The sequence below is a fragment of the Salvelinus alpinus genome, chromosome 2, assembly GCF_045679555.1.
Source record: "Salvelinus alpinus chromosome 2, SLU_Salpinus.1, whole genome shotgun sequence".
In the NCBI taxonomy this organism is placed as follows: domain Eukaryota; kingdom Metazoa; phylum Chordata; class Actinopteri; order Salmoniformes; family Salmonidae; genus Salvelinus; species Salvelinus alpinus.
The window spans coordinates 38,014,413-38,027,042 of NC_092087.1; the positions used below are offsets into that span (position 1 = coordinate 38,014,413).

General features: G+C 45.0%; 1 protein-coding gene across 4 annotated transcripts in view; it reads right to left on the bottom strand.

Annotated features, from left to right (window-relative positions):
* The window catches only part of LOC139542853 (SLIT-ROBO Rho GTPase-activating protein 3), a 113,762-nt gene that overhangs the window by 55,027 nt on the left and 46,105 nt on the right, over positions 1-12,630 (bottom strand). For all 4 annotated transcript variants that reach the window (XR_011668564.1, XM_071348796.1, XM_071348789.1 and 1 more), the window contains exon 3: positions 7,037-7,199. Coding sequence is in view for 3 of the 4 variants with exons in the window: in XM_071348796.1 (XP_071204897.1) it covers positions 7,037-7,199 (163 nt within the window). In the remaining variant the exon portion in view is untranslated. The remainder of the gene's footprint in view (positions 1-7,036; positions 7,200-12,630) is intronic.

Sequence of the window (12,630 nt, forward strand, 5' to 3'; positions counted from 1 at the left end):
CCCGTACGGGCTCGGGAGAGACGAAGGTCGAAAGCCATGCGTCCTCCGAAGCACAACCCAACCAAGCCGCACTGCTTCTTAACACAGCGCGCCTCCAACCCGGAAGCCAGCCGCACCAATGTGTCGGAGGAAACACCGTGTACCTGGCCCCCTTGGTTAGCGCGCACTGCGCCCGGCCCGCCACAGGAGTCGCTGGACCGCGATGAGACAAGGATATCCCTACCGGCCAAACCCTCCCTAACCCGGACGACGCTAGCCCAATTGTGCGTCGCCCCACGGACCTCCCGGTCGCGGCCGGCTGCGACAGAGCCTGGGCGCGAACCCAGAGACTCTGGTGGCGCAGTTAGCACTGCGATGCAGTGCCCTAGACCACTGCGCCACCCGGGAGGCTCATCTGTATTTTTCGTAGCTGTTTACATACCACCACAGACTGAGGCTGGCACTAAGACAGCATTGAATGAGCTGAATTCCGCCATAAGCAAACAAGAAAACGCTCACCGAGAGGCGGCGCTCCTAGAAGCCGGGGACGTTAATGCAGGGAAACTTAAATCCGTTTCACCAAATTTCTATCAGCATCTTAAACGTGCAACCAGAGGGAAAAGAACTCTGGACCACCTATATATACTCCACACACAGAGACGCATACAAAGCTCTCTCTCGCCCTCCATTTGGCAAATCTGACCATAATTCTATCCTCCTGATTCCTGCTTACAAGCAAAAATTAAAGCAGGAAGCACCAGTGACGAGATCAATAAAAAACTGGTCAGATAAAGCAGATGCTAAGCTACAGGACTGTTTTGCTAGCACAGACTGGAATATTTTCCCGGATTCCGCCGATGGCATTGAGGAGTACACCACATCACTCATTGGCTTCATCAATAAGTGCATCGATGACGTCGTCCCTACAGTGACCGTACGTACATACCCCAACCAGAAGCCATGGATTACAGGCAACATCCGACACTGAGCTAAAGGCTAGAGCTGACGCTTTCAAGGAGCGGGACTCTAACCCTTATAAAAAATGCCGCTATGCTATCTGACGAACCATCAAACAGGCAAAGCATCAATACTGGAATAAGATCGAATCGTACTACACCGGCTCTGACGCTCGTCGGATGTGGCAGGGCTTGCAAACCATTACAGACTACAAAGGGAAGCACAGCTGAGAGCTGCCCAGTGACACAAGCCTAACAGATGAACTAAACTACTTCTATGCTCGCTTCGAGGCAAATAACACTGAAACATGCATGAGAGCACCAGCTGTTCCGCAGCCGATGTGAGTAACACCTTTAAACAGGTCAACACTCACAAGGCCGCAGGGCCAGACGGATTACCAGGATGTGTACTCCGAGCATGCGCAGACCAACGGGCAAGTGTCTTCACTGACATTTTCAACCTCTCCCTGTCTGAGAATACCAACATGTTTTAAGCAGACCACCATAGTGCATGTGCCCAAGAACACTAAGGTAACCTGCCTAAATGACTACTGATCCGTAGCACTCACGTCTGTAGCCATGAAGTGCTTTGAAAGGCTGGTCATGGCTCAAATCAACACCATTATCCCAGAAACCCTAGACCCATTCTCAATTTGCATACCGCCCCAACAGATCCACAGAAGATGCAATCTCTATTGCACCCCACACTGCCCTTTCCCACCTGGACAAAAATAACACCTATGTGAGAATGCTATTCATTGACTACAGCTCAGCGTTCAACACCACAGTGCCCTCAAAACTCATCAATAAGCTAAGGACCCTTGGACTAAACACCTCCCTCTGCAACTGGATCCTGGACTTACTGACGGGCCGCCCCAAGGTGGTAAGTGTAGGTAATAACACGTGCACTATGCTGATCCTCAACACAGAAGCCCCTTGGGTGCGTGCTCAGTCCCCTCCTGTACTCCCTGTTCACTCATGACTGCACGGCCAGGCACGACTCCAACACCATCATTAAGTTTGCCCGATGACACAACAGTGGTAGGCCTGATCACCGACAACGACGAGAGCCTATAGGGAGGAGGTCAGAGACTTGGCCGTGTGGTGCCAGGACAACAACCTCTCCCTCAATGTGACCAGGACAAAGGAGATGATTGTGGACTACAGGAAAAAGAGGACAGAGCACGTCCCCATTCTCATCGACGGGGCTGCAGTGGAGCAGGTTGAGAGCTTCCACATCACCAACAAACTAACATGGTCCAAGCAAACCTATTCCCATTCAGGAGACTGAAAATATTTGGCATGGGTCCTTAGATTCTCAAAATGTTCTACAGCTGCACCATCGAGAGCATCCTGACTGGTTGCATCACTGCCTGGTTTGGCAACTGCTCGGCCTCCGACCGCAAGCCACTACAGAGGTAGTGCGAACGGCTCAGTACATCACTGGGGCCAGGCTTCCTGCCATCCAGGACCTCTATACCAAGAGGTGTCAGAGGAAGGCCCTAAAAATTGGCAAAGACTCCAGCCACCCTAGTCATAGACTGTTCTCTCTGCTACCGCACGGCAAGCAGGACCGGAGCGCCAATTCTAGGTCAAAGAGGTTTCTAAACAGCTTCTACCCCCAAGCCATAAGACTCCTGAACATCTAATCAAATGGCTACCCAGACTATTTGCATTGCCCCCCCCCCCCCCCTCCCCCTCTTTTAAACCGCTGCTACTCTTTGTTGTTATCATCTATGAATAGTCACTTTAATAACTCTACCTACATGTACATATTACCTCAACTAACCGGTGCCCCCGCACATTGACTCTGTACCGGTACCCCCCTGTATATAGTCTCGCTATTGTTATTTAACTGCAGCGCTTTAATTGCTTGTTACTTTTATTTCTTATTCTTATCCATATTTTTTTCAACTGCATTGTTGGTTAGGGCCTCGTAAGTAAGCATTTCACTGTAAGGTCTACACCTGTTGTATTCGGCGTATGTGACTAATACAATTTGATTTGATTTATTAAGTAGATAACATCAGTAATGACTCAAGCTGAGAAAAGGCACAATCCGCCGTTTCATCTTTTTCCTGTTGTCAACTAATATCCAGATTGTCATTTTGTCATGTCATGTACAGTGTTGTTTTTCAAAAGGAGCCTTGAGAAAGAAGCTGTAACTGATGGAAGCTTGACTTGTCAGTGACATTCAGTTTTCCTATCAGCCTTCAAGATGGAGGAGGACTATAAGTAATGTGTTTTATAGAGGACAAATATACTGCAGCACTTACACCCATCCCACACGACCTATCTAGTGATGACGAGTGTGGGGAACACACCTGGTATTGTGGGAGCTCAGTGAGAGAAAGTAATTGCTAGCATGGCGGTACATGCAACAGAAAACAAACTGTTCTTAGATTGAGGCTACAGGGGCATGTGAATCCACCCACATCACACATTACTGTGTTTTCACAGTAATGTGTGATCAAGTAGGCACAAAGGATATAACACCTTTAATTACTTCACAGAAGTACGACTCTGACTAACCTTCTCAGGAAAGTTTTTTTCTAGAGCACATACCTTGAGTATTTAATCTCAACCTCTAACTCATTGTTAACAGTATCTTTAATACTACCCACACACACATAAAGGACGTTTCACACTCCCACAGTGTACCCATAGCCTCCGCTGTCTAAGACTCCATACTGTTCCAGGCCCTAGCTCTATAGGTATACTAAATCTGATATATGGTCCCTATGCCTCCATGTCTGCTAGGATTTATGGTTCTGCCTGCTATGGTGGCCCTCCCTGTACATAAATCATATGGAGGGTAAAACTGTGGGATCGATAGAGCCAGCAGCACTGCTACACTCTGACTCTACAGCACAGAGCCAAGCACCAGGGCTAATCTCTAAACATGCGAGCACACACACACACACACGCACACACGCACGCACACACACATATGCACACACGAACACAGAGAGAGAGAGATACAGGTAGATGCAAGTAAGCTTGCCTGAAGGCAGACACACACCCTTTTCATAATTGACCGCACATCATCTATTTTTGTATGGGTTATGCCAACCAGGTTGAAGTTATAACCATCAAAACCAAGCCCTAACATACGCAGGCTGATGAGTCAAAATTGGAATGAGCAATCAATCATGTAGGGAGGGGCTCATAGCAAAAGGAGGAGGCGCCAGCTGAGATGGAATTTTCTGAGCTTTCTTTGATTGGACAATGTTTGTGCGTCCCTCTGTGGTCCGCCCTTTAAACTATACTGAGCAAAGATAGCGAGCCAGAGAGAGTGAGAGAGAGAGAGGCAAATTGTTATTTTATTTTACCTTCATCATCAAAACTCCCAAGGAGGACAGGAAATATGTCATGTTAAATCAGATATGAAAGTGCCTTGGCCTGAACATGATAAGTGGGAAGCTCTTTTTGTGAGAAATATGTGAAAGCCTCCTGGCAGCTGGTGAATGGCATTTGTATGCATGGGTGGCTCTGATGTCAGACATACTGCAGAGAGAGAATGTACTGCAGAGGCACTGAGGGAGCAGAGCAGAGAGTGGACAAGTAAGAATATGGATGTGTCAAGTCAGATAGCGCTGGCCTAAAACTGCTCTGGCTGTCGAGACAAAAATAATACATTCATGAAATTCTCTCTTATCTCTCTAAAAATAGAGAAAAAAATTAACACAGCCTGATTGAATTGTTTGTTCTATTTTTCTTGACCGAATTTTGAACTGTGCACCCCAATGAGATCTTGCAGTTCTCGACTGAGCCATGGCTTGACATGGGTACTTTAAACACCAATAACTACCTGAAAATGGTACCTAATTACCTGTAAAAGTGTCAATTACTTCTTTGTTAAACAGATTGTGAGACCTTGATAATGTTCCCACGGACGTAAGAAACCAGACATTACCATACCAGACAGGCAACCTAGACCAGTGGTTCCCAACTATTTTCTGTTACTGTACCACCAACTGAATTTTGCTCTGTCGGAGTACCCCTGAAGTACCCCCATTTTACCAGTAGGTCTATGGTCTCATAAATCTTCTCAATAACCCCCTGTGGATAGGCCAAGTATCCCCAAGGGTCCTAGTACCCCTGGTTGGGAAGCAACGACCTAGACAATCACAGTGTTTCCCCTAGCATTTTTTTCAGCAGTGGTGACAAGTGCAGTGGGGGGGGGGGGGGGGGGGGGGGACATGCTAGATGTTCCCATAGACTTTCAATCATTGAGTCAACGACTATAAAAGTATGTCAGCAGAAATATATATATTTTTTCAATTACATCATATTTTTTGCAGCGGTGGCAACAATTTAGCAGCGGGTTGCCACTGTTTTGAGATATCCATATAGTCAAAATAACGTTGTTTTTTTTGCAGACTGTTCTGCTGCTTCTACAGCAGCGGGCGGAGGAGGGGCCGGTGTATATATGTTTGTGAGAAGGAGTGCGAGACTAAAAAGTAGCCACGATGGCTTGCGCTAGTCAGACAAATTTATAACGTTAGATGCTGGTTCTCTTATCATCCCATGACAGTGCCTGTCTTGACTGCATCAAATCGATGCAGAGAAGATAGCTAAGCTAGCCAGCTAGCTAGCTGAGTTAGCCAGCTAGCTAGCCAGATAGCTAGCTAAGTTAGCCAGCTAGCTTCTAGGTAATTGAGGCTACAATATGCTGCGCTCCCCATCCTTGTGAACATATAACACCATGATTCAGAACAACAGCCTTCGTGTTGGTTGTTCGTTGTAGCCCACTCCTTCTCATTTAGCTAACTTTTAATTCCGTAATTTTTATTCCATTTTGCATTGATTAGAAATGTCTCACTTCACTTTCTAGACATGGAACCTCTGACTGTAGAGCAGATTTGATTGGCTGACAAAATCAACCAGACTCAGAGGCTACTAAACCTCCAACAGAGAACACCTAACTGAGGAGAGAAATACTACAACAAAGACCTGTTTATTTTTCCCAGAACAGATCCGGTCTAGAAAAGGCCCAGAGTTTTTCCATGGTCAGGTCAAAGGTTAGAGGACATGGTCAGGAAAAACTCATTGCCCTATTTATGGAGTATTCATTTATGACTATCTGGATATCAGAAATCTTGGGCAACACCGGGTCTTTCTTTCATCATCGGGGCTGCTTGATCGACTTGTAGCCTATTCAGCTCTCTCCTCCATTCATTTACTTGACAGCTACAAAGCTAGGCAGCATATTTCTTTGACATGTTATCCATTGTCACCGCGAGGCCTGCCAGCAAGGACGTGTAGCTCCATTCATATTACCAGCCAGAGGAAAAGCTACTTGAGGGAACTTTACTGACTAACAGGAGGCTGTGTTGTTCTGTTTTCAGCCCTGACTGGTGCTCCCTAAAGCATGTGTAGCTTGTTTCCCCCATTCACATTCCTGCTGACACACACACACACACACACACAGTAGTGTGTGAATGGAGGCTGGCAGCGCGGGTTGGGTCTCACCTCTAGGAAAGCCTGCCAGGTGTAAACAGGGGTCTGGTGTTTGGGTTAGACCACAGTCATCTCTGCTATGTGCTGACACAGGGCCAGACGCTGCTCACACCAGCAGGGGCCCATGGGTGGTTAGGGGGCCAGAGGGTACCCTACCCTGCTCTATCTTAACCCTACTACTGCACTACTACTCCACAGGCCACATGGAACTTATTTCTGCCCGACAGAGGTATACAAATCCAATGTGCTGGAATACGGGACAGCTGATAATGTAGCTTCTCAAAAAACATCACTGCTCACATAGTCTCAACCATCAATCTGTATACTAAAGATGGAATGTGGAAAGAATAGAGGAAAATTGGTTTCTTTCAGACTAATTTCAAAGGCTCAGGTGAAAACTGGTTTGAATGTGGTCGTAACCTTAAGCAAAAGGGCAATGAGGTCTGGTGTTATTTGTATATGATTAGGATCTTAGAGAAAGGACAATCGAGTTCATGCCCATTACTGGTCAGGAAACAAACGATAAAAGACAGTGCTCATTTATATCTTCAACTCTGAACACATGAGCACAGGTGATAAGGAGAGGAGTAAACAGAGAGAGACAGGCAGACGGACAGAAGGATGACAGACAGACAGACCTTCTTGAAGAGGCGGATGACGTCCTCGCTGATCTGAGCGAGGCGGACGATGACATTGTTGGTGTAGATGTCGTTGAGGGTGGCGTGGTCCCTGCTTTCCCTCCTGGTCTGGTTCAGTACTAGGTACCAGCAGTTCACACTGGACAGCAGGTGCTGGTCTTTCCTGAACACATCACAGAGAGGAGGTGACGTTAGAGTGATCAGCAAAGGGTTACTGTAACATACTGTATATACCTGTGGTTTGTCTCTGCTTTCATCATTTCAATATTTCTAGGTCTACTACCTGATTAGGGTGTCTATTCAACAGGCTCAACACATAGGCGTATAAACAAAGTTGATGGTCAGAACAAATATCTGTCCCACAGCAGAAGTCTTCGACTTCACCCTAATAATTTATTTTGTGCACCCGACGGACTGAAAGATTGATGACTTGCCATTAAGTTAAGCATAGCCCATCCCCGGTGAATATGAGTGAGCAGCCTATATTGCCCAGGGTTGCACTGGGTAGACAACACACAGACAACACAACACACAGGCATTGGTGGAGTAAATAAATAGGGCTTCTGAGACTGATTCCTGTTCCCAGTAAACAATACAGCTGCTGCATGATCCCATTGTTGGCTGACTGCAGAGACTTAACCACACTGACATCACACTACGCTGTCGCTTTCTCTGCCTCTCTCTCTCCCTCACTTATTCCCCCTTTCTCTTTCTCTGCCTCTCTCCATCTCTCTCTCTCTTTTATTTAATTCCCTCCTTATATATCTCTGTTCCCTTTCTGCCATCTCTCCCTCCCTCCCTCCCTCCCTCCCTCCCTCCCTCTCCCGCTCTCTTTCCCTCCCTCTACGGCACATGTCAATCTCATTCCACGGAGGGGCGAGTGTCTGCGGGGTTTTGCTCTCCCCTTGTACTTGACTGATGAATTAAGGTCACTAATTAGTAAAGAACTCCCCTCACCTGGTTGTCTAGGTCTTAATTGAAAGGAAAAAACAAAAATCTGCAGACACTAGGCCTTCCATGGAATGAGTTTGACTCCCCTGCTCTACAGTGATGGCGCTAGCCTAGAACAGACGCCATTAGTTTCTCCTCGCAGCGCTCCAGTTTGACACAGCATTGATTGCTTAAATCCTTAACGCTGGTTACCATAATGATCCTGAGAGGCATGGGCTCTGACTGAAGCGTAATCAGCTTTCACTACATCCCCCTCCAGTGTATGTTCACACACACACACGTGCACTCATACACAGTCACACACAAACACAATGCCCCCCCCCCCCCCCCACACACACACACACACACTGATAGCAGCAGAGGGTTTCACTGAGCCATGGTGAAAACTGCACATGTACTTATGCAAAGAAAAATGGTGAGCACTAACATCAAAGGCTCCCCTCTACAGAGAGCTTCCGCAATGCTAATCACCTCTAAGAAGCTGGTATCTGTCTGCTCTAGAGTGCTGCTACCATTATTCCCCCACTTACCCCCACAGCAAGACACCACAATGGACACAGCTAATACCACAACCATATATACATACTCTCTAAGACTCTGGCAAGATGCTATAGCAGGTCATCTCACCGTTTGAGGAAGGATGCTCGGTGCGAAGAAGAAGTTAGACAGAAAATGGATGTGTCTAATATTATACTATGAAAGCAGGCTTTCAGACTTCTGCATTTGCTGAGACAGGTCTGATTGAGCATTCTCCAGCTGATCACAGGTTTGGAATCAAAAGGAATGGGAAAGTAATTTGAATGAGATGAGAAAATCTCCCAATTAAAACAAATTGGGGTCAGTTCAATAATCAAGAGGTCACCAGTGATAATAGAATGATTAAACTGAACTTTCTGTTGCTATGGCAAAGTGATTAATTGTCTCAGAGAGACTAGATAGAGGAAACAATAGACCCGAGGGTGACTTTCTAACTACAATAGAAACTCAATGTGATGAATCATGTTTTCCTTGCCTTCTGGGATGGCCTATTTCCTGTCTCAGCACAGCCCTCATTCCGTAACATTTCCGGTTGAGTGAACTATCTGTCTGTTAGAGTCGTAGCTCCTCGCTGTGTAATTGGTGTTTGTGGATGAGAGGCCTAGGGACCAGGCACCTCTATCCTCTCCTAATCCCTTAGAGTGGCCAGAGATGCTTAATCCCCTTCTTAAACACAGCCAGGCTCTCTGTAATACCACACACACACACACACACACACACACACACACACACACACACACACACACACACACACACACACACACACACACACACACACACACACACACACACACACACACACACACACCCTAGTCATCCAAGCAACAAGAGTCCATTCACAAGGCTCTCTGTCAATAGTACTGTACTCCTCCTCCCAATGGTTTGGCAAAAACGCTGAGCAGGCATCTCCAAACTGTAATCCCTTACGAGCAAATATTAATCTGCTCGTAAAATCACTTATTTTCCCTGAATATTAAAATAAAGTCAGTTGTTTACCGTGACAGGAGCTCAGGGCGACAGACAGACAGACAGACAGACAGACAGACAGACGGAGAAAGATGGGGAGGGAGGGAGCTCCAATGCTCTGTGACAAAGCAGCCTATTTATTGTGACATTCAATGCAGCACTGAAACTGCCAACGCTGCAAAAACCCACCCACCCACACCACGAGACCATAACTATAAGCAGAGCCTCCGAAAAGAGACATCTGAGAATCTGGCCAGGCCCGTCACTGTTTCTCTGGGCTGTGGGTTAAACCCTTTTCCTGGGGGAAGAGACAAAAGGACACAGGCTCTCTTCTCCCCAGCTGCCTTCCTCATTTCACAGGAACTTGGAGCAAAAAGGCAAGCAATTAGGCTTGTGTGGCTGCAGCAGGACACATCTCTGCTCTGGGAGAGAGAGGAAGGGAGCTGATTATTTTCACAGAGTAATAAATGCAGCCCTGGTTTATAGTAATGGAGCAGTGGGTTGTAGACCCACAGGTCACAACTCTAGCATTACTATAACAGTGCCTCCTTATCAGACAGACAGTATGATCCTAAATCAGACCTCAGTAGGCTCAGGCGGTATACCATATATTCAGTATACTAGGGCATTTGGATTTTCAATACCATCAATATTGTCAAAACTATTTCTTTGAGGTTTTACTACACCATTTTAATATTTGTAACTACTTTTTAAGTAAATACCTGCAGTTAACTTGTGCAATATGTTAGAAGATTGCGTTCTTCATTCCACCTATAACATTATTTTACATTATGAAACTGACCGTAGTTCAGTCACGTGTTTGTTTGTAAATAGCACAACTGGATAAAGCGGGAGCAGGTGAGTCCAGCTGTGTATTGCAAGGGGTCAACAGTGTGGGTTTTATTAAATTGAGTGATCAGAGACGTGCGACTATAGTATTCCTTAACAGAAAATACATTCGTGTAACACATTCGGCAGCAAATAGCTTCATTTTCATCAGTTAACAATTGATGTGCAACGCTATTTTGCTGTCAGCCACACAAGTAGGCTAAATGAGCAATCAATTAAAAAACAAGGTAATTTTGCAAAAACTATGCATGGACATCATAGTTCTGTTAATTGTAGAAAGAATGTAGCCAGATACTTTTCTTAATGTTACTCTTGCATTTTACCGTAGAAAAGTAGGATGGCTACAACGAAAAGTAGCTACACATCAGTCAGAGCGTTGTCTGCTGATAAAATGTCCTTGCGTGAATTCTCATTTGAGTGGAAATTAGTCTGATGCCGAGCAGAAATTACAATAAAAAGCATTTTAGATATGCGTATAGAAAAGATATGTCTTATGCGTTACAAAAGATATGTCTTATGCATTGTACTTTTTTTACTATGCGCATTTTCATGGAACAGTTCCATTTCAATAATAAAGTTTTAGTTTCGGGAAAAGCATTGTCACGTGGTTAATCATAACATTCTGAATTAAAATTATAAAATTATAAAAGTTAAAAGTCACCTCAAGATCAACAGCCTTTGTAATATGGCAACTAAAGAAATTCGCACATGGAACTCATAGTCTATAGGCCAATGCAGCTATAGGCCTATAACTTCCATTGCTCTTTCACGTCGAGGATTGGTGATTATCAAGGGGGAGATTGTTGGAATGATTTTTCCAATAACTTTTTCCAATAGTGAGGAACTATACTATTAATAAATTATCATTCATTAGCAGTCGATGTAAAACAAAAACGAACACTTTCCCACATTTCCGTGCAGCAGGCCAAGTATATCTATGCGTGCTCAGGCGCACGCTCTCCCTCAACATTATTAGGACAATGGTTGCAGTCCAAACACTTAAAAGACACACCCTATCTCCTCAGCCCTCAAATTAAGTGGACACTTCTGATGACGTATCATGACGTCTGACGAGTATACACTTGCAAGGCAAGAGGCGAGGGAGGGAGGAAGGAATGATTTTTAAATGGACAACCCTTGGCCAGAAATTCGTCACTCGTTCATCCGGAGATGATTGTGTTTTCAGCCACCGGTAGCTTGTGGTTGCTTTATATGCGCTACAGTCAATTATGAGTGCATGTCTACTTATATTAAATATAGAATTATCAATATACGCCTACTGTATGATAGCTAATTAATTTGCTAGCTAACTAACGTTAGGCTGCCTAGCTGGAACTTCTGAAGAAGGAAAATGTTTTATTTCTACAATTTCCAAAAGACAACCAACGGCACTTGTTTGTGCCGTCATGTGCATTAGTAGCTGACTTTTCTTAGCGGATGTACAATTGCCGCGAATTGAATTATGGGGAGTTTCAAGCCCCGGAGTGAACATAACTGTACACTCCCAAAGCCGACTAAAAATGAGGGCTGAAGTGCTTATGTTGCAAACTTCCCTTGCTTGGCTAATCATTTGGACCACCCGCCAAGATGGCAACGGGGATTCCCCCAAGGGCATAAGGCGAGGGTAAGTGGATGAGGGTGTGTATTTTATGTGTTTGGACTGCTGCCAGATAAACCAGACACATGCTCATTGCCCACGTGGAGCACTCCAAAGAAAATACCATGTTTTATTTTGTTGTTGTTTTTTTACAAATCTCATAAAAAGCTATGAAATAAACCAAAACTTTTTCTCACAAGTGTAGCAGGTTGTGAACTCTGCAAACAATGTTTCCACTCTGAGAATGAGAATGGTAAATGACTGTAATAAATTAATGTAACCAAATGATGGGGATTAACGGTACATTTACTACAGGTGACATATGTAATGGGGAATTGATTAAAACAAATAATCTAAGGGCAAATAACTCACACAATGAAACAATGAATGCGCAAGAATTGGCGGGAGACAGCGGAGACTCGCCTATATCTTTGCCACATACCCCTCCCCTTCTTGTCTCAACATTTTAAATTATACTCAAGACACCATCTTCACACATTTTAGATGCTTTTCAATGACAGCTGCAAATAATCAGCTAGGCCCATTGCCATACACCCTGTCCAAATGCTGGGGTTCCCAAATAGGCATAGACCTACAAGCTTGTGTATAGACAGGAGTAATTATATTTATTTGCATTTACTTCCCTATTGGACACAACGCTATGCCATTAATCTCCTGTTCCATTTGTTTTCAT